The following is a 22,633-nucleotide window of genomic DNA, read 5'->3' as shown; positions in this document are numbered from 1 at the left end:
TTGTATTTCAGTAAAACTTTCTGAAATATATTTTCAAGATTTAAAATTTGTGTGGTAATACAGTTAAATATTTTTGCTTATGAATTGCCACTTGAGATCTTTTTGCTTACTTTCAGTTAGTTTTGAACATAAGGTAAACACTTACGACGTCATTACCCCCTACCTATTGGTCAAACCACGTCAATTTCACTTTAGATAGATGCAGAATTGTACTACGAACATTCCCATACCAATATCTCGATTTTCGAAAAATGAGGAGTTAAGATCTTTCGCTTAGGACGGCAGACTTATCCTTAACGGAAAAATTGATTCAGTGTTTATATACCACACATTCTTAACGGAATAACTGTGTTTATATGCCGCACCCATTCCTAACGGAACAATTGATTTTGTGTTTATAAACCACGTCAATTCTGAATGGAATAATTCACTGCACTTATATACCACACCCATCCTTAACAGAACAATTCACTATGTGTTTATATACCACACCCAACATCAACGAAACCATTGAAATATACTTTTTTCTTTTATGTATTGCAATTCTTTTAACTGAAAGTCCCCATGTTTTCTATTAGAATTATTCTACTTTACTATGTGACCCGTGTGTTCGTTATAGGCCTATATGAATTCTGAATATCATATATATATATATATATTCTTTTTTCTTCCCCCAAAATGTAATTTTTTTTTCTCCAACGAATGTGGCAACCCTAGTTTCTCTACTTTTGTCAACAAAATTGAAGCTTAAGAAGTTCGATTTGATCTTCGGGACAGGCAAAACCGTTTTATTTTAAACTGATATTTTGTTTTTCTCCAAAACCGGTTTGGTTTTCACCGAAACTTTTCTGATAGAAAAGCGAATCGATTTTTAAGAAACCTTCTTTTTTTTCTAAAAACCGAAAAACCGGTTTTTGTGCCCTCTGCTATTTCATATAACTCTCAAAAGAATGTTTAGATCTTAATACATATCTACACTGACAAAAAAAAAAAACATACGTGGCGTACGTAAAAACGTAGATTGCACGTATAAATCCTGTAGTTTTTGGACTTAACGTACAGCAAACATATAACTGAAAAAGTATATTTTATACGTACTATCCGTGTAAGTGTTCCGAATAAACGTACTTTCCGTAACAACGAAAGAACTGTATATAGGTCGTCAGGATCTCACATAGATATGGACGTATGTAACATATATCTGACGTATGTAACGTACATATACGTGTGTAATACAGAGAAGACTGTTAGATGTCAGACATTCTGCAATGGAATAGTGTAACACATAAGGGCAATGCGTATGTAGCATGTGAATAACCTGTGCTCCGTACTGATTTCCGTAGTAAACATAGATATAAGAATTCTGTATATTTCTACAATATACCGCTGTTCGGATAACGGATTTTTCTCACTGTAGGAATTCCTTCGGGAGACAAGGAGCTTTAACAAGTGGATAGTCATTTCCAAACAGTAAGAAGACCAAATAGCACGATAGCAAAGTAGCAAACTCAGACGCGGGACCAGATGTCTCACTCTGGTCTCAATTCTTCCTTTATAATCGGCGTTTATAAAATATTCTTTACTGAGTGCTTACAAGATGTTACGGAGAAGTCATACACTGTTGAACTCAATGGTCGAGTTGGGTATAAATTAGTACCGGTATGCTCATGTGTATCGATCTACCTGTCTTAGGTAGATATACTTCAACATAGTATTATTTTTATTTTATCTCTTTTTTATAATTGGTGTGATTTTTGACATCTTTATTTATTGCCGTTAAGTTATACCGGCTCATATCGTCCCAATTCGATCAGTAGTTGAACTTGACCTTTAATTTTATCAATCTGTGCTCCTCCGAGAGGCGTGAAAGTCAACTAATAGACACAGGACATTGAAATACGAGACACGTCTACAAAATAAGTGTACTAGAGCCCTCGCGGGCAGAGAGATTTGTTATTGTTATGTTGGTCACACTACCATGTAGCTTAGCTCCTACTCTTTCCAGTGAGCCCAATTACACGTCAGTACGACCAGAACTGTGGCCACAGTAACGTCTCCCGTGAAAGATGTCTATAAAATTTGCCGTCAAGTGCGAGATTCGCAACGTTATCCGTTATCTCGTTATGAAGGGAAAATCTTCATCTGAAGTTTTTATCGAGATCAAAAACAGTTTATGGCGAACTTGTTACGAATCTTTCGAGTGTGTTTAAGTGGTGTCAGGAATTTGAAAACGGTCGTGCTGATACGCACGATGAGCGAAGGAGTGAAAGACTGTCGATTTTGACTGATTCACGCACTCCCCTGATCTGGCGCCTTCAGACTAACATTTGTTCACTTCCTTGAGGACGCACATGGCTGGGAAAAATTTTCAACTGAGGAATTGAAGATGGAGGTGAAGAATTGGGCAAAAGAGGTGGCGGCAAACTTCTTTGACCAAGGCATTAAAAAACAAAATTGATCTCACGTCTCACTAAGTGCATTGGGAGGATGGAAAAATAGTTCACATATGTACTGGGAGGATGTAACAATGTAAAAGTTTTGTTTTAAATATTTGTTTTTCAAACCTATAAAAATTTAGTACACTTATTTTCTGGACGTTCAGTAAGGCTCTAGGGTATATACACATCGCCCGTCGCTCTCATTTATTTAGATGAGATAAGTCGTATCATTGTAGTCGAGAAACTACTTTTGAACTTACAAGACATTTTTTTTTTTTTTTCAACCACGATTACCTAAACTTTATATTGAACAAAATTCGAACAAAACATTGAGCTTTAGCTTTTCTATTTCAAATGTATTTAGCAATATTGACTAAAGGAAAGAGATAGAACAAAAAATATAATGTTTGATTCCTGAAGCTTTAATATAGTTGGCACCTATGTTAACAACTATAAAATTTATCAATACTGGAAAGCATCTTTACGCTCAAATGAAATGCGATATGTGTATAAATCTGAAAATTCAAAGCAAGTGTTCAAGGTGGTCAATAACACGCCTGTTCAAGGTTCAAGGTGGCCTTGGTGGTCTATAACACGTCTGATAATGCGATACAGGCAAATTCCCTCTGTCAAGAGGTACTGCTTATGAAATTGATTCACATTTGTTGTACATTCACTGCCTCAAATCACCAATTACTGAGCGAAGTAGCTCAATTGATAGAGCGTTGACTTCGCATTCGGGAGGTCGCGGGTTCGATTCCCGCTGCCGACCATCCCGATTGGGGTTTTCCAGGTTTCCCTCAATCCTACTAGGCAAATGCCGGAATGGTACCTACTAAGACAGGCCCTGGCCGATACCTTCCTAAATCTTTTCCATTGTTATTGTTGTTGTTATTGTTAGATATCCGGTATACAATGGCCTCTGAGTTGTATCTGGTGATTGTTAAATAAATAAATAAATAAATAAATAAAGTGTCTGTGGTTTACGGTGCTACATTTTATTATTGCTATATTCCCATAAGAACAAAAACCATAAGTAGGTAACCTGGGGAACGTGGATAAAATCCTAGCGTTATTTATCAGTCAATCCCTTTATTTCACAACTGTTCTGATACTGCGATGATAGTGTGGAACAGCAGCTCGCTAGACAATATTACGTATTTTACATGACATACGGTTATCACGACTCACTTATCTGCTTTCGATTTCCAGCCATTTAGAAAATCGGCATTTCTTTCCGCGTTTATAAATGGCTGCACACGGAAAACTACTAGGTGACTCGTGACAACGATACATCGTGCAAAATAATATAGTCCAGCGCGCTTTTGTTTCACATTTCGATTATCTTTTATCTATTTGAAGATATCACATAATTACTGTAAAATTAGCGGTATTTTAATTTCGCTCTGATGGAGCCTCTTAACTCTTGTGATCATTTCCATTTGAGCACCTTTCAATATATAGTGTAGCAAAGTTCAAGTGTGTGTTCGTATTTTTGCGACACTGTATAATTTACGAACTGCTTATGTTTGAACGCTTGTTATGATCTATGAAAATATAATTGTGAAATTAATTTTTATTGTTTTTTTGTATCTTTTTCAGCGTGAGGCTCGTGGGTCTGTGACGTTCAAGATAGTTCCCTCTTACCGCAGTGCCCCTCCTCCCTGTGAGGTACAAGTAAGCCCTGCCTCTTTATATCCCTTTGTCAATAGGCTTAATCATAGATAACCAATGGATTCAAACAGAAAACCTGTTCTAAGCCTTCTTAGAAACTACAGTAGTAGCTAATTCTAATTGTAGTTCATAATGGGTTAATAATTGTTTATATATGGCCTTCTCTATCACGCGTATATTTTGTTTCCTTTTGTTCCTTTTAACTGTTTCAGTTGTATCTTCCTCAGTAGTTACTGGTAGATATAGAAGTATTTTAAACTGCTAAAGGTACCTTCAACTCCCATGACCAACTATTCTGGTTTGGCTATATTAATGGACGCTGTACAAGAACCAAATTATTTATTTGTCTTACCTCTACCATCGTTTACGAGTAGAATGTGAAATATATATATATATATATACAGTACACACCCGAGTATTCGGGATAATGTGGCGGAAGGGCAGATCGGATAGGCCGGAGTTCTATGAACAGTCTTCTCCATAATCACTATAACTTATTTTCGTTTACCACCCATTTTCAAATCTTCACTGTAGTACACTTAAAAAAAATAATAAATTGAGCATACCACAAGAACAATTTACGAATACAGTATTGTACGTACTGAATAGTTATTATCAGGAATGGTAAGCGTACTGTATTGAGGTTCGTTACACACTGACGAAACAATGAACAAGGAGCAGAACGCGACACGTAGGAGAATCGTAGCAGACACCCGCTTCCAATGCATTGGCAGTTTGGCAGTGTTTTCAATGCAACTTCTTGCCTTCCTCATTTAATTACGATAAAAATAAAACTAGGCCGGATAGTCGCGACCCAGATAATCAGGAGTCTACTGTAACCGAAAATATCTGAGCTCACACCGCTGATTGAACCCCGTCACATATACCAAAGGTGGCATAAATAGTCTATTGTATCATACATTCGTTAATTGCAATATTCATCAGAGATCGTTAAAAATTGGTGCTTTTCAATAAAGAATTACAGAGTATTCACTGAAAATTTATGAAGTAAAAGGGAAAGTGCATCCTTGCTGCTAGATTTTAACCTCTAGAAACAGAATTGTCGTAGAATAATTATCATAGAAATCCTTAATTTCATATGTTGGCCATCACAAAATACATGTTTCAGTGTGAAGGTAATTCACGGCTGCATTCTACTTACTTCGTGAATAATGTCCAGATAAGACATTTTCATGCTAAAACGTGTACACATAAATAAAGCATTATAGTTGAAGAAATTTATTATCATAACTAAAGAGGCATAGTTGAAGAAATATATTATCAAAACTAAAGCATCATAGTTGAATTAATATTTTATCTTAAAATAAAATTGAAGAAATATAGTATCATAAACAAAGGATATTGGTTATCAGAAATAAAGCATCGCAGTTGAAGTAATATATTATCAACTGAAGCGTTATAGTTGAAACAAGTTATTAGCATAATTAAAGCAGTATATTTGAAGTAATATATTATTGTAAATGAAGCATTATAGTTTTAAAATATTATCATAAATAAACCGTTATAGCTGAATTATTATCACAAACAAAGCATTATAGTTGAAAAAGTGTATTATCATAAATAATCTATCACAGTTGAAGAAAATTATTAGCATAATTAAAGCATGCATTGTAGTTGAAATAATATATTATCATAAGTAAATAGCTGTAGGTAAAAAATTATTATCATCAATGAAGCATTATAGCTAAAGGAAATTATCGTCATAAATAAAGCCTTATGATTGACGACAATTGTTATTATAAATAAAGCATCATACTTTAAGAAAATTATTATCATAATTAAAGTATTATAGTTGAAGTATATATTATCATATATAAAGCATTGTAGTTGAAAAGTATCATAAATAAAGCATTTTAGTTGAAAAATATCATAAATAGAGCATTACAGCTGAAGGAAATCATTATCACTAATCAGAATCAGAAGAGGCAAGGGCACAAGAGATGCTATTGGATTAAGGGCGATCAGTGAAAGATTTATAGAAAGAGGGAAAGAGGTGTATGTTGTATTTATTGATCTAGAAAAGGCTTTTGACCGCGTGAATTGGGAATTGTTGTTGGGAGTTCTAACAAAGATAGGGTTGGAATGGAAAGATAGAAGACTCATAAGGAACTTATACATGAACCAACAAGTAAGTGTTTAGGGGAAGAACTGACGGAAGACAGTGCAATTGGAAGGGGAGTTCGACAAGGATGCTGCCTCTCGCCAACACTATTTAATGTCTATCTAGAAGAGATAGTGAAAAAGAGCCTACATGATGATGATGGCATTTCGGTAGGAGGTAGAATGATTAGATGCATAAGATTTGCAGACGATATGGCGCTTCTTGCAGAATCTGAAAAGAAAATCAATAAAATGTTAGAAAAAATGAGAAAGGGCTTTGAAGAATATGGGATGAAAATAAATGTTAGAAAGACAAAAGCCATGGTGATTGGAACGAAGGGGTCTGTGTCAAATATAAAAGTAGGAGGGGAGAAAATAGAACAAGTGAATAGTTGTCGATACCAGGGTAGTATTCTTAGTAATGACATGAAGTGCGAACGAGAAATAAAAGCAAGGATAGGAATGGCGAAAGAAGCCTTTAGGAGGAAGAAAAGTCTGTTTTGTGGGACCTTGAATAAAGAGTTGAGAAAAAGACTCATAAAATGCTTCGTGTGGAGTGTTGTACTGTATGGGGCGGAAACGTGGACATTACGTAAAGGTGACGAAAATCGAATGGAAGCCTTCGAAATGTGGGTGTGGAGAAGAATGGAAAGAATTAGTTGGGTACAGCGGAAAACGAATGAGAGAGTGTTAGAAATGGTGAGTGAGAAAAGAACACTTTTAGATATTATTAGGAAGAGGAAGAGAAACTGGTTGGGACATTGCCTAAGAAGAGATTGTATCATGAGGGACGTCGTAGAGGGTATGGTGGCGGGAAAGAGAGGGAGGGGGCGAAGGAGACTACAGTTAATGGATTATATTAAAACAGAAAGATCATACGCAAAGACGAAAAGGTTAGCGGAGGACCGTGGAGCATGGAAGCTTCTCAGCTGCGGCAAGTGACCTGCCAATAAAGGCAGAATACCAGAATACCTATGATGATGATGAATAAAGTATTATAGTTGAAGTAATATTTAATCATAAGTTTTACAGTTAAAACAAATTACTGTCATAATTAAAGCATTATAGTTCAAGTAATATATTATCGTAAATGAAGCATCATAGCTGAAGGAAATTATTATCATAAAGACTATAATTGAGAAAATTATAATTATAAATAAAGCACAGTGTTTGAAGAAAATATTCGGACCCAAGAGGAACGGAAATGGGGATTGGGGGAAACTTCACAACGAGGAACTACATAATTTATGCGGTTTACTCAACATTGTTAGGGTCGTAAAGTCTAGGAGGCTTAGGTGGGCAGGTCATGTAGCTAGAATGGAAGAAAGTAGAAACGCTTTCAAAGTCTTGACTGGAAGACCAATCGGAAAACGACCATTAGGAAGACCTAGGCGTAGATGGGAGGACAATATTAAGATGGATCTCATACAGAGGGGATACAAAGTAGAAACTGGATCCAATTGGCTAAGGATAGAAGACAGTGGAGAACTTTTGTGAACGCGGCATTGAACCTCCGGGTTCCATAGGCCATAGAGTTAGTTAGCTAGTTAGCTTGACGAAAATTATTATCATATGAGTTATGAAAATTATTATAGTTCAGGTGTATATTATCGTAAATAAAGCGTTATAATTGAAAACTATTATAATAAATAAAGGAAATAAAGCATTATAATTGAAGTATGTATTATCATGGAGAAAATTATTATCACAAACGAAGCATTATAGTTGAAGAAATTTATTGTTATAAATAAACTATCATAGTTGAAGAAAATTATCATAAGTAAAGCATTATATTTAAAGCAATATATTATCATAAATAAAGCGCTACAGTTGGAATATGTTAAACGATATATTTTCTAAATTTAAAATTACTCGGTTTTCTTGGAACATGGCGTTGGTTTCTATGAGGCTTTCCAAGAGAAACCATTGCTTGTGGCTGAAATTGTTCAAAAATGAGAAGGTGAATTCGTATCATTGCTAGATACAGCAAGTCCACCAATCAAGAAGAAAATTTTCTTTTCATTTCACGAATTATTAATGAATGAACTGTCTAAAGCGAGACCGAACTAACTACATCTTCGTGCTAAGGAAAATTTGCCCGTGTGGAAACAGTTACAATCTGACACAAATTGCTGCCAAAAACAAATATTTGCTTTTGTTATTTCATATCCACGTTAAAAAAAGAAAACAAACAATAATAATTTCACTCAAGAATAATATTGAGATTTAAACTGTCTGCAACCAAAGTGCACTAAAGACATTTTCGCCGCTTGCTGAGTTTAAGCATCAATGTTTCACACTGAAGTTTATGCCACAACAAACTAAGTGTAGAAATTGGTGCAAACTATTCCACACTGAACTTCATGCCACAACAAACCAATTGATGCAAAATATTTCACACCGAACTTTAGGCCACAACAGACTAAGTGTAGAAATTTGTACAAAATATTTCACATCAAACCTTCTTGCCACAACAAACTAAGTAAAGAAATGGGTACAATATATATTTCACACCGAACTGTATGCCACAATAAACTAAGTGTAGAAATTGGTGTAAGTTATTACATGCCGAACTTTATGCCACAACAAACTAAGTGTATAAATTGACACAACCATCACATGAGGTCCATTTTCCACGGACAACAGTTCATGAGAAGTAGTCCTATTTCCATAAAGGCCAATTTCCTACAGGACGGAAAAAAGTTAGTTTGCTCTGGCTTCAGACAACTCAAAAAATTCTTTGTTCTTATTTTTAACCAAATAACTTTTCCTAGCCTACTTATCCATGAAGAAATTAACCGCGATTAGCGAATGTATAGAAATAAAAGGTTGTTCATGACGAAAGAGGCAAGACCAGTAAATTATTTATTGCCGTTTGTATCAAAGATTTTTGACCACGATTCCTTGTAGATTCTATGATTGATGTAAGGATCATGTATTTTTTCTTTATCCTAATTCGTTATTTCAATGTTTTTCAAGGTTTGCGTGTTTGTTTTAGATATAGTGTCATAATTTCTAATATTGTTCCGTTATTTTAATGTTTTATTGGTAATTGCCGGTATATGTGTGTTTTTATGTATTGTTCATATGGTTTGTAGCAACTTAGAAGATACTTTTTTTTTTCTCAGAGAATTGTAAGAAACAACAGTGAATTTTAAAAGCAATGCTAAGTTTTCGAAATAGTACGAGATATGCCATATTTGTATGACAAATGTGGTATTTCTGTAAAACAAAAACAAAACATTACGAATGTGTAACTTTATGCATATATAATAAGGAAGGAAACATAAATAAAATATAACAGAATATTTCTGGAAGAATAACACGCAAACGCGCTCAGGAATTTAACAATCATTTCATTTATTTTAAATTCTGATCCTGGAAAATTTGCAGACCTAAGAGTTCCGTTTGAGGTTAAGAATGAGATACCTTTTTTTTTTCTAAAGAATCCACAACTTAACATAGATCAAGCTTGGTTAAGTAAGGAATTGGAAGCAGTAATTAGAAAATACATCCTGTATTGGCACAACACAAAAACATTAGCACGACTTGGTTCCCTTCTCTGTCTGAACAAAAGAACACTCAACTTGAACCCACCAGTTCACAGCTTGCCGCTCTACTACTTGACACGTGATTGACAGTAATCAACAAAGTGTTTTCAGTACTGCTATACCCCGGTGAATCCATACCATTTAAGCCCACCACTTAACAGCGTTCCGCATTACTACTTGACGCATAATTGACAGCAATCAACAAAATGAGTACTATTATACCCCGGTGAATCCATACCACTTAAGCCCACCAGTTGACAGCGTTCCGTACTACTACTTGACGCATAATTGACAGCAATCAACAAAGTGAGTACTACTATACCCCGGTGAATCCATACCACTTAAGCCCACCAGTTGACAGCGTTCCGTACTACTACTTGACGCATAATTGACAGCAATCAACAAAGTGAGTACTACTATACCCCGGTGAATTTATACCACTTAAGCCCACCAGTTGACAGCGTTCCGTACTACTACTTGACGCATAATTGACAGCAATCAACAAAGTGAGTACTACTATACCCCGGTGAATTTATACCACTTAAGCCCACCAGTTGACAGCGTTCCGTACTACTACTTGACGCATAATTGACAGCAATCAACAAAGTGAGTACTACTATACCCCGGTGAATTTATACCACTTAAGCCCACCAGTTGACAGCGTTCCGTACTACTACTTGACGCATAATTGACAGCAATCAACAAAGTGAGTACTACTATACTCCGGTGAATCCATTCCTTTCTATAGCTTTTTTAGCTCTCAACATAAGCATACGGTAGCTTATATAGTTTCATTCCAGGTGTATGCGGTATTTTATGTCTTGGTAACTACTGGTCAGATCTTACCTAATTTGGTGGGCAAATAGCCATTGTCTAAAAAATAAAAATCGCCATATTTGGTTCGGCTTGCAGGTAGTACTTTGTTTCTTGGTAATTACTGGCCGAATCTAAACGAAATTTAATGGACAAGTAGCCCATCGTCTAAGGAATAAAGATCGCTATACTAGGTGGCAGAGCTCTTTAAGGTACAGGCTTGGTATGGCTTGAATATAGTACTTTATTTCTAGGTAATTTTTGACCGGATCTGGAGAAAATTTACTGGACAAGTAGCCCATCGTCTAAAGAATAAAGATCACTATATTTGGTGGCCAAGCTCTCTCAGAGACAGGCTTGGCTCGGTTTGGCTTCTATATGTTACTTTATTTCTCGGTACTGTATGGATCTAAGCCAAATTTCATGGCCAAGAATCCCATTGTCTAAAGAATAAAGATTGCTCTGTTTCTTCGCCAAACTCATTTCGGTAACAGAAGCTGTATTCCACACCATTGCACGCCGGAAACTTCTGAGTTCGGTTCACAGACTGTGTTCCACTTGTTCTTGATTTTGTTGCTGCCACTTCTGTTTTTATTCTCCATAAACAAGGCTCCAGGGAAAAGTTAAAAGCGTGAGAGTGCGAGGAATTTTTCAGAAATCAGAATTGAAAATAAATCGAACGATTTACAAGAATAGTCAGTATTTTTGTAATTAGTTCCACTGAAGTATTATCAATAGTTGATTAGTGGCTGTGTCTATCAGTTAGCATGGTTGAAACAACTGATAATCAATGTTAATTCTACCTCCAACGTTACTTGCTACCAATTAGTCTGTATAAAATTAATTTTAGTTTTCACAAACATGACACCATCTCTATATTAATGAAAGGAAGAAACAACCGATTTTTAACACAACAAATCCTCTGTAGGTGCGAATTCAATAATACACAAAAAGAGCGAAAAAGTGTATGACTGGACAGAGACTCGAACCCGGGATATTCAACCTACTCTGTCAATGAACTAATCACTACGCTACCCAATCCGCTCTCGGAATAGCCATACACTCTCCCACTCTTTTGTGCTCTTCCACTCAGACCACTAAAGTAGTGTTAACGCATGGACAAGGTACGCCGAAATCTCGGGTTTGAGTCGCGGTCCAGTCATATACTTTTTCACTCTTTGTGTAGTGTGTGTTCATCGCATTCGAAATAAGTCACATAAAATGGGAAAACTGTTTTTTATCATGGTTAGGGAAGGTTGTTAAAATTGATGTTCTGTAATAATTCAACCTCAAAAGAATTAGGGTCGTTGCAAATGAGAGTTTCATTATTTATAATCTGAAGTGAAAGAACGTATTCTCTCGTTCCCTCTTCATTTCAAGCATTAGTCTAAATCTCAATGGTTTTGCAGATGCACAGTAATTTAAAGATATTAGACACCAAATGCAAGCGTGGTTGTTCACAATGCTATACAGAAATTCCAAACTTACCATTTACAGTTCCAATGTCACTTTTATTACAATTCGCAGAACGTTATTACTATTTGCAGAACGTCGGTCTCTAATGCTAGCTATTGTTTCCAAATCTCTTCAAAATTAGTCACATGTGTATAGTAGCTGTTTTACTCAGAATAATTGATATTTCTAGCTTACCAAAAATATTTAGTATTCTTCATAAAATACTCTATTTATATTCTAAAATATACAATAATTTTCTGCGTTAAATAAATACAAATTATGATTATTTCACTAATACAAAGACGTATTATTGATATTACAAAGGTGCGCGTCATTATTTAAAATACTAGAAATATTTAAAGACGTAATATTTTTGAATTGGGACATATTTCGATTAGTTCGGCCTAACGTTTGTTTTATTACTCTTTCCAAAATTGATCTATAATACATTCACCTATTTCTATTTCGGCAAATAAACCAAAACAATGCATTCACCTCTATAATCCTTAGATTTTTCTTCAGAAAGTTCTACAACCAAATATTGTGAATTATTGCATACAAATTATTGTTTGATGAGTACAAAAAGATTGTGATTCTAACAATCTAGGCACGAATAAACTGGTAACATTTAAAATATAACTAACCGGTTAATTCGGGAAAATAAATATGAATACAGTTTTTATAAGTTAGATTAATCTCAGATAGAATTTTATACTGTTGGACGTTAATCTCAAGAATGGTTGAAAGCGAAAGAAAGAAGAAATGTGAACTTACCGTTCAAATTAACCAAACACTTAACCAAACGTTTCGAAGTGCGTAAGTAGTTTCTTCCGTTGATGTTAGGAATAAAAAAGAAAGATAAATTTATCCGATAGAAACACGTTAGTATTATCTAGACACTCAAACTTAAATTCACTGTCCTTTTTTTACCTATCAATTCTAATTTACTGACCTGGGCAACTGCCTCGCGTGTTTATCTGCTAAATATATCTATTTTCATTCTTTATATTGACCGAACTTCGAAATGAAGTATATGTAATTTATTCAACGTGAACGGTAAGCTCATATTTTTTTCTTTTTACTTAGTTTAACTTTGGTACCTATTCTATTAGAAACAATTACTTGTTCAACTTATCTCTAAACAGGGATGACTCCAAAGTTAAACTTTGAATCTGGGGATAACCTATTTATTCCCTGAAAGGGTTTCGCGTGCAAGCTCCAAAACAGGTTTCAGATCCTTGCTCGAAAGTGATCCCAACCCTTAAGGATTGGAAATATATAGAACAACTTGACCTATATACCTTATATATCAAATTGTTCCGCATGACTGGTAGATTAAGAATATAATATGCACTACTCAATTATGTTCTATCAAGGTAATAAAACTAACAAATTGATTATTTCACCATAAATATCCTGTATTATTGGACCTATAAAGTTGAGAAAAGCGTATCCATAATATCCAGTTAACAGGAAGTCATTTCGTATCACAACTAATGTGACTCATTTTTATGGCTAGATGTGATGCATTCGGTGTACGTATTTCAATTTCTATAGTTTCCTCCATTTCATCTATATACGTTGTCAAATTAGTACATTCGTTATATATTCGTCAACTGCTCATCTAGACGATTTGTTTGATAGGTCACATGGTACAGAAGCGTTTAATACATTTTCAGTTACTAATTAGGGAAAACTAGTCGTGGTGGTAATCTAAGCTCATTTACTCGAACCGGAACACCTCTTTCTTTGTAGCTATATAAACCCGATTGGTCATCCTTCAGGGTTTAAACCTCTAGCCACGACAAGGTCCAGGTAATGAGAAGGAAGAAGGCTCCGGCTAGATGTTTACCGGAGCTTGGCTCTAATTTTTGGCTATGTGTGAGAGTCATGTAACTCACAGACCACTGTCCTGGCAAAATAGTGCTGCCAGGACTTGGCCTTTGTTTCTAAAGGATGAGGGCCACGTAACTCACTCTGCCTCACGATCACTTTACGGCGTGATAGTGAGGTTCACTAATATAGAATATTTATAGTGACATAATGATTTTTTTGGGTTTATTACCTTGATATAGGATATAATTAGGTAGTGTATATTATATTCTTAATCTACTAGTCCTTTGCGGAGTACTTTGATATATAGGATATACAGTATAGGTTAAGTTGTTCTATATATTTCCAACCCTGAAGGAGTGAGATCATTTCCGGACAAAGAATTGAAACCTGTTTTGGAACTTAGTCGACAAACCCTTTTAGGAAATATATATAGTTTATTCTCAGATCTAAGGTTCAACTTTGAACTCATCCCTGGTAAGTGAGTTCATCCTTATAGACAGATTTGAGTATTTTTTGTGGTAAGAAAGTACAAATTTAGATGTTACATTGTTAAGTATTTGTGTTAGTGATCTGACAGCTGAATTTCTATAAATTTTGCTGACATTAACTAGTATATTTAGAACTACTGCTCTAATTGACCCAGTACTTGATAACGGAAAAATATTTAAAGTTGTGCTATTTTCATAGATCTGTCCTTGGAACTTTTCGAATAATAATACTTAATTTTTAAGCTTTATTTTAAAAAAAAAAAAAAATAAATTTTCTGCTTGTTTGTAGTTGATTTGAAAGTTTAGTGCTTATAATATTTGTGCTTAAGTCATTAGAAGATCATTATACGCTTACTTTGTATGAAGAAATATCAATACCAAAATTTATGGCAAAGTTATGAATTTATAAATTGTACTTCTTTTTTCTGAATTTCAGTGCTTGCATGGCTTTAATTTACAAACTTAGGCAGATAATACCTGCAAGAGGATGGCAAAAAGTAGTTCAATATAGATTACATTTGTTTATTTCTGACAAGGGAAGTACTTGGGCTCGAACGGGTGAATACGTACAGAAAAGGAAAGCATGTGTAATGTTAACACCCCCACAAGCAAACAGTAATATCCGTTTTTCTACAGGATGTCTATAAAATCTGAACCCGGACCATTTCTACGGAAACGGTTGGGTGGATGGAAACATCGGTGCACATGTATCTCATTATTTTTCGGGGTGCACATGTTGAATGGAAACTTATTGCCCCAGAGTCCTTTGGAGGGTCCCAGACAGGGTCCACCTCACAATTTTCAAATGGTAAGGGAGTCAAGTAATGTATCGTTTGAAATGTATTGTGTCAGGTAGAAACAAGTTGGAACAAGTCCTGAGTCTGTATGTGCACCCTATGCAAAATGGTGGCTATAGACTCTTTCATGTCAGCTTTGTTGACATTTTGAGTGCCTACAATTTTGTACAGAGTGAGCGTAAAGACTTGGGACTTGCTTTATCTTGTTTCTTTTCAGAATACCTTTTCAACGATATACTACTTGACCCCCCTCCCCCATTACCATTTGAAAATTTTGGTTGGATCCTGTCTGGAATCATCCGTGGAACCCTGGGACACAACGTTTTCATTCAAAATGTGTGTTCCTAAAAAAAATGGTATATGTGTTCGCCGATTTTTCCATCCACCCAACCCTTTTTCGCAAAAACTGCCCGAGGTCAGACTTAATAGATGCCTTGTAGTTAGGGCACGTGCTCTACTTCACCTTGCTCTTGTGGACGTTTACACTATCTTTCAGAAAGTCGGACATCACTATTTGCTTCCGGGATATTAATATTACAGATGCTTTCCTTTTTGTGAATGTTTACCCGTTCGAACGCATGTACTTTCTTTGCTAGTAATACTTAATTCTAATTTTCAAACGATGTAGGATTTGATAAATAATTAGAATACTGCAATTTTCGACTTTATTCGGAACGTTTGAAGTAAAAAAGAAAACAGTTCAATCATACACTATCGTTTACAATTTTTACCTCTGGATTCAAGAAAATATAATATTTTTAAGTGATTATATAATTGTTGGGAATTGTAAAATATAAATAAAATCGAAATTTTGTACACTGTTTTGTGTATCGTAAAGATCAACGGAGTCTAGCGTCTGTTTTCAACAGCGAGGCTGCATGAGATATGAACCTACAGTTTAAAGTAGAACCCGAACCTCCCCCATCGGGTATCTAACCTTGGACTCCGTGCATGAAAGACACGCACTGTAATCAATATACCAGAAGAAAAGGTTTATATGCATTTGGAAGTAATTGTTCAGTAGATCAAGAAGAATATGGAAAGATAATGTTAAGTAGGGTCTTCGCGAAGTTAGAAAAACTTTAATAGCTGGATTGGCCAGATACAAGAGGGGATCGAGTGTTGTTTCCTCCTGCAGCGATGAACTTTTTTTGTTACATAGTAAGTTTTTAATTATGATTCCTGCAGCGATGAACTTTTTTTTGTTACATAGTAAGTTTTTAATTATGATTCCTGCAGCGATGAACTTTTTTGTTACATAGTGGGTTTTTAATTATATGTAGTTAAAATTGATAAAATAAGTTAGAAAATTTGTTGTTTTCCTTTTATCACGGAAATTCACATATAATCTACTTATAAGCGGAGATATATTCAAAGAGAAAGGCGACTAATGGGAAAACAATTGTAATTATTGATTGATTTATACTGTTTTAAAGGCCATTTAAGTTACAACAATGTTGAGATATAGTAGCAGTAACAAAGTTTATTTATTCACCTTAATGAGACCGGTCGATTGATGTATCACATACCTGAACAATTTTTATTTTGTGAAACGCGGAATTAATTATTTAATCCTTTATTTGACACTGCTTCTCTCACGCAACATCGCATTCTATTGCGTTTTACGCTCAAATTATAACATCAGTAACCATTTAATTTGCATTATTGCTTTCATACAATATTCATATACATGATTTGCGGGTCGCTTCTTTAGATACTTCTAATCTTCGTCATCAGGGGACAGTCAAATTTAGTGTTGTAGAAGCTTTATCTCTTACGTTCCGCGAAAGTTCATTTTTATTTATTTATTTATTTATTTATTATTTGTGGTTTCTTGCTCTGTAGGAAGATATTTCAATGAAACTGTTGCTAATTACTGAGAGTATTCTTATGATATTTTACCATAATAGAGCAATGCTGTTTAGTACCTACACATAAGACCTATTTTATGGCAACGTTGGTTTGAAATAAACATCCTGTATTTTGTAACCAAAGTAAAAAGATCTTTAAAAATTACGAAATTATGATCAGGAAGACAGTTTAACCATAAAATCAAATTAAATATTTTAAATGTAATGATATCAATGCTTGCCAATTAAAGGGTTAAGATACAAAGTAATCGAAAGCAAATTGCATTTCAAACTTATAACGTTGTATATACTCACATGTACTCGTAAACTTATTACATTACGTAATTGAAATACATACGTTCATTAGATGTGAAACTACATAATTTAAGCATAATGTAATAGTAAGCTGCATAATACACAATTCTTGAACACGATGTAATAGTAAGATTTGTAATTATAATAATAGATTGACTATACCGTAATGCAAAATTTGTTCAGAAACACACACAGAAGTCTCGGACCAGAACTGATAACTTTGCACGATCTCAGCAAAAGAAAATGGACATGAGATACGGAACACGGAATGTAAGAAATTTCTATAGGACAACGCGTTAAAATCTGTAATAAGTGAGTTAGAGAAATACAGGATGGATCTAGCAGGAGTTCAAGAAGTTAGATGGGAAGAAAAGGGAGTTGGATGGGATTAAGTCCGGAAATTTTATATTCTTTCAGGGAGAAGGAAACAAAAATCACCAAGTAGCAGCAGGTTTTTTCGTTCACAAACAAATAATATGAGCAATTTAACGGATTGAATTTGTTAATCATAGACTTTCTTTTATTACTCTTAAAGGTCGATGATCTTATATTATTGTTTTAAATGTACAGGACCCAACAGAAGAGGATGATGCCACAAAAGGCAGTTTTTACGAAGAAGTGGAACGGATATTTGACCAACTTCCGCGATGCCATATGAAATTTCTATTAGGGGATTTCAATGTGCGGGTAAGACGAGAGGATATTTTCAAACCGATTATAGGGAACGAAAGTCTGCATAAGGAAAGTAATGACAACGGCGTTAGACTCATGAACTTTGCAACATCCAAAAACATTATCGTGAAGGGTATAAACTTTCCACATCGCGATATTCATGCTATACTATATCTCATGCTGTAAGAGATAGAAGAAGACAGTCTAACCTAATTGATGTTCGGTCGTTCAGAGGAGACACTGATCACTACCTGGTAGTTGCGATAATAAAAGAGAGATTTTCGCTGAATAAAGGATATATTCAACATCTGAAAACGGAGAGGTTTAACTTTACGAAATTAAAAGAGGACCAGGCGAGAGCAAAATATCAGATTGAAATGTCTAATAAATTGTCGGTTTTAGAAAGTTTGTTGGAGCGCACTACTGTTGAGGATACTTGAAATCAGGATACTTGAGGTTGAAATCAGAGATATCACTAAGATTTCAGTGAAAGAAAAATTGAGCCACACGGAAATCCATAGGAACAAACCATGGTTGGACCAGGAATGCACTAAACTAATAGAGAAGAGAAAACAGTCAAAACTGTAATGGCTACAAAATCCGAATGAAATAACTACAGAAAATTTCGTTGACCTCAGGCGGGAAACTTCCAAACTTTCAGAACAAAAAAGCCCGATATTTTAAAAGCTAAAATTAATGAACGGGAAGACAATAGTAAAAACAAGAATACTCGGGACAAGTGTAAGAACATTATCAAATTTAAGAAACGCTATCAATCTCGCGCTTGTATATTAAAGAAAGCCGACGGAACAATTCTCAGTTATATAGATAGCATCTTGAATAGATGGAAAAATTACTTTGATGATTTGCTTAACACACAACCAAAAACTTAATATTCGTGGAGAAAGTGAAATACCCACAGCAGAACCGTATATTACAGAGCCTAACCGAACAGAAGTAGAAATTGCTATAAAAAAATTAAAGAAACACAAATCTCCGGGTGTATACAAAATTCTGGCTTTTGTCAGTTTTAGCTGGAGCGGGAAAATTGTGGAACAAAATACACAAACTCATTCTCTAATCTGGGACAGGAGGAATTGCCACAAGAGTGGAAAGAACCAATCATTGTTCCAATTCACAAGAAAAACGAATTGTAATTAGTGTACTGATTGTAATAATTATCGAGGTATCTCTCTTTTGTCAAAACATCCTATAAAATCCTTTCAAGCATCTTATTAGCAAGATTGATCTCATACGCGGATGAAACTACTGAAGATCGTCAGTGCGGATTTAGACGAAATCGATCAACTGTCGACTAGTTATGTACCATTCGACAAATACTCGAAAAGAAATTGGAATACCCCGATACATCAATTATTTATTGGTTTTAGAAAGGCCTACGACTCGGTTAGCAGAAAGACATTGTACAACGTTCTTGTAGAATTTGGAATACCGAAAAAAGCTAGTTGATTAATTAAGAAGTGTTTAAATGAATTCCAAAGTAGTCCGAGTAGGAAAATTCTTCTATTGAAGCAAGTACACTTTCACTTCTCTGTGGGACTAAGGAAAAATTGATATTTACTTGAGATTTTATCCAACGGAGTAACACTCAAATGTACCTTTCCTAGTCGAATATAAATTTACATGTCCTGATCGAAACTCGAATTATTTTTTTATTCCAACTTCCTTCTTCTAAAATTCAAACCAGCCTGATCTACTTAAATTTAAATTTTCGCAATGCATAAATTTTAGTGCTATAAAATTATTAATCAGTGTAACTGAATTTCATCGTATTTTTGTGCCCGAAAAAATGTAGTAAACTATGAGCGTGATATTTGTAGCTTTAATGCTGCTTCTGCCAGTATAACTCAATTCGTATCCGTCTTTTCTATTGACTAGAATAGAATAGTGGTTCTCAATCTAATTCCTAACACGACCTCCATATTATCACATCCTCTTGCCAGCAACCCTCTTATAATTTCTGGTTTGTAATAAGCTTGTGGGGGACTTCTAATATACCTATTGCGGAGATCTCACGATATCCATCTATTTCTATAATAGTAGAATCCGTTTCTTGTATATAGTGGATACAGTAACTTCCCTAAAAGCGAATTGATTAAAACCAAATTTGGGCCCTTCATTCGTATTACAAAAACCAGACATTGCCGCACTAATGTAATCACATCATGTTCAGGTATCTTATTAGGTTTCAATGTTAATTGTACGTCCATCTACAGGTTCTATTTCATTTCTAGTTTTCTGGTATTTGTATATGGAATTCTGATTAGTTTTATATCGTACCTCTTTCATCTTTCATGTAAATTGATTTTTAAACAACTGCTCACCTGTTAAAAATGTTTAGTAAACCTATTTTTTGTTGTTCTTAACAGTATGTATAAAAATAAAAATATGCCTATCAGAAAAAAAAAATTCAAAATAATATTTTAAAATATTTTCCCGCATTAGATTTTAATTATATTTATCTTTTGTGCTTATCTTCGCGACCCCCATGAAACCGTGGACTAGAAGAATATAAAATTGTTGGTTTTGAAAGCTGGAACAGTTTACGCCATATTGTAGTTTCTTGTTACAGAATTAATTGTATTTTTAAAATTACATTTCAATTAGATGCAAATTGTATCTGAATTATCAGATGATGTTTATTTAAAATACAAAATGTCATACAATTATGTGTAGAAGATTGAATTCAGATATCACAATGTATGTGTTATTTTCTTATAAAAGGCAAACTTTTTACCCCCTACTCGTACACATCTGTGCATACTATTCGATGTTTATAGCACGACAATCCAAAGACAATTTTTTGTCCTTGTTAACTTTGACACTCGTGTACCAGTTGTTGCGATAGTACCTTTCTTTTAGATCTTTTAATTGCAAATTTTTGTTTGATTTACAACATTCCTAATATTTCCCAGAGAAATGGTTGAATAATTTTTTTAATTTTATTTTTTTTCCTGTAATGTAAACATTTTCCATTATTTTGTGTAGTCAACTGAAATCTCATGGGATATCAGACTTTAAAAAATCAAATACTCTATAATCTCGTAAAAATTCTGAGAAGCACAGAAAGTGCAACTTGTCGCTAACAAGACATAAATCTGTTCAAACTTAGGAAAATATTTTCAGTCACATGTTCAAACGGTTAGGTTAATGGTTAAGAAGACATTTTTTTCTATCGTACGGAAGTTAGCAAGTCGCCTGTTTTCCTTACGTACTCCATGAAAGAAAGTTCCATTCTTTGCATAATTTGTTAAGAGCGCTATGGTGGAACTATGGATCTTTAAAGTTCTTTTTTTTCACGTTTTCGTCAACCTATAACTATAAAACTATGTACTTCCGACCATTAGTCCATATGAACTTTTTTTTTTCTTATTTTGATATGAGGAATTATTCCCAAAATATTGTGACAAATTTTTGTAACACCTTTTATAAGATACTTCTGCAAATACCGTGTACACTAATTTACTCAAAATACTGTTTTTGTATACTTTGTGTGCACTAATTTACTCAAAATACTGTTTTTGTATACTTTGTGTACACTAATTTACTCAAAATACTGTTTTTGTATACTTTGTGTACACTAATTTACTCAAAATACTGTTTTTGTATACTTTGTGTACACTAATTTACTCAAAATACTGTTTTTGTATACTTTACTAATCCATAATCTAAATATTATTCTCAATTTACTTCTATTTTGATATCTCAAGGAAACTTTTGCTAATCTGATTCTTTATTTCTGGTTTCATTCTTTGGCAGTTTTTAAATACATTCATTACAAAGTTGTATCTACTGCTCATTCTCCCTGACTATTTAATTTTAACAATTGTAGCTTTTAAAGGAATCATTTCTTGCTTGTTTTTAGAACTTTTGAAGTAAGGTATCATCTTGCAAAGTTCTTTTTTAACTTACATACCATAATCATGGGATGCTAAACTAAATATTTTATTTACTTTTATTATCGTAAGAGAATACGTATTCCGAAATTTTTGTGCGAATGAATTACGGATTGAATTTCATTTCTTAAACATTTATAAAATCAATGTCCTCGAACATTTTTAATTATCCAGACTTATTTCTCCAATATTCAAATATTAATTTTTCGATAGTGCTTACATGCCTTTTATCGACATATATTTAGAAAAATATTTTTTTATTCATTCTCTCACCTGAACATTTAAATATATTATTTTGAATATTTAGTGGAAATTAATGTAAGCAAGGCAATAATGTAGCTTTATCTATTTTCTACACATGTAGCTATTAATTTCTTGAAATTGAATTGGTTTTAATTTAAAACTGGTCAACTTTGATAATAAGTTATTAACACCGTTTGGTATTGCCTCACTAACAAGTATGCAACTTTCTTTAAATGCAAGTGGAAATGTAACAACATATCATTTCATTCTTTCTAGACACGTGTACTGATTGAGTAAAGAGTGTTGTCACAATTGGCTGTAAACTTGGATTCTTTTAAGAGCCATTTTCTACGCAATGTATATGTCGAAGAGAATATATGTTGTTTTGTTATATTTGAGAAATAATCTAATTAGAGGGACCAGTAGAATGCTTCTGATTTTATGCCAAACAGAAAAAAATAAC

At 34.1% G+C, this 22,633-nt stretch overlaps 1 protein-coding gene across 7 annotated transcripts in view; it reads left to right on the top strand.

Annotated features, from left to right (window-relative positions):
- The window catches only part of CASK (peripheral plasma membrane protein CASK), a 458,844-nt gene that overhangs the window by 296,056 nt on the left and 140,155 nt on the right, over positions 1-22,633 (top strand). For 4 of the 7 annotated variants that reach the window (XM_081756876.1, XM_081756878.1, XM_081756880.1 and 1 more), the window contains exon 4: positions 4,041-4,109. In XM_081756876.1, the coding sequence (XP_081613002.1) occupies positions 4,041-4,109 (69 nt within the window). Of the gene's footprint in view, positions 1-4,040; positions 4,116-22,633 lie in introns of all 7 variants that reach the window. The other 3 variants (XM_081756875.1, XM_081756879.1, XM_081756877.1) reach the window with 1 other exon arrangement.

This window comes from Thermobia domestica, chromosome 4, assembly GCF_964235325.1.
Source record: "Thermobia domestica chromosome 4, izTheDome1.hap1.1, whole genome shotgun sequence".
NCBI classification, from domain to species: Eukaryota; Metazoa; Arthropoda; class Insecta; order Zygentoma; family Lepismatidae; genus Thermobia; species Thermobia domestica.
Note: the sequence above shows the minus strand (reverse complement) of the source record. Positions and strands in the feature narration are given on the sequence as shown.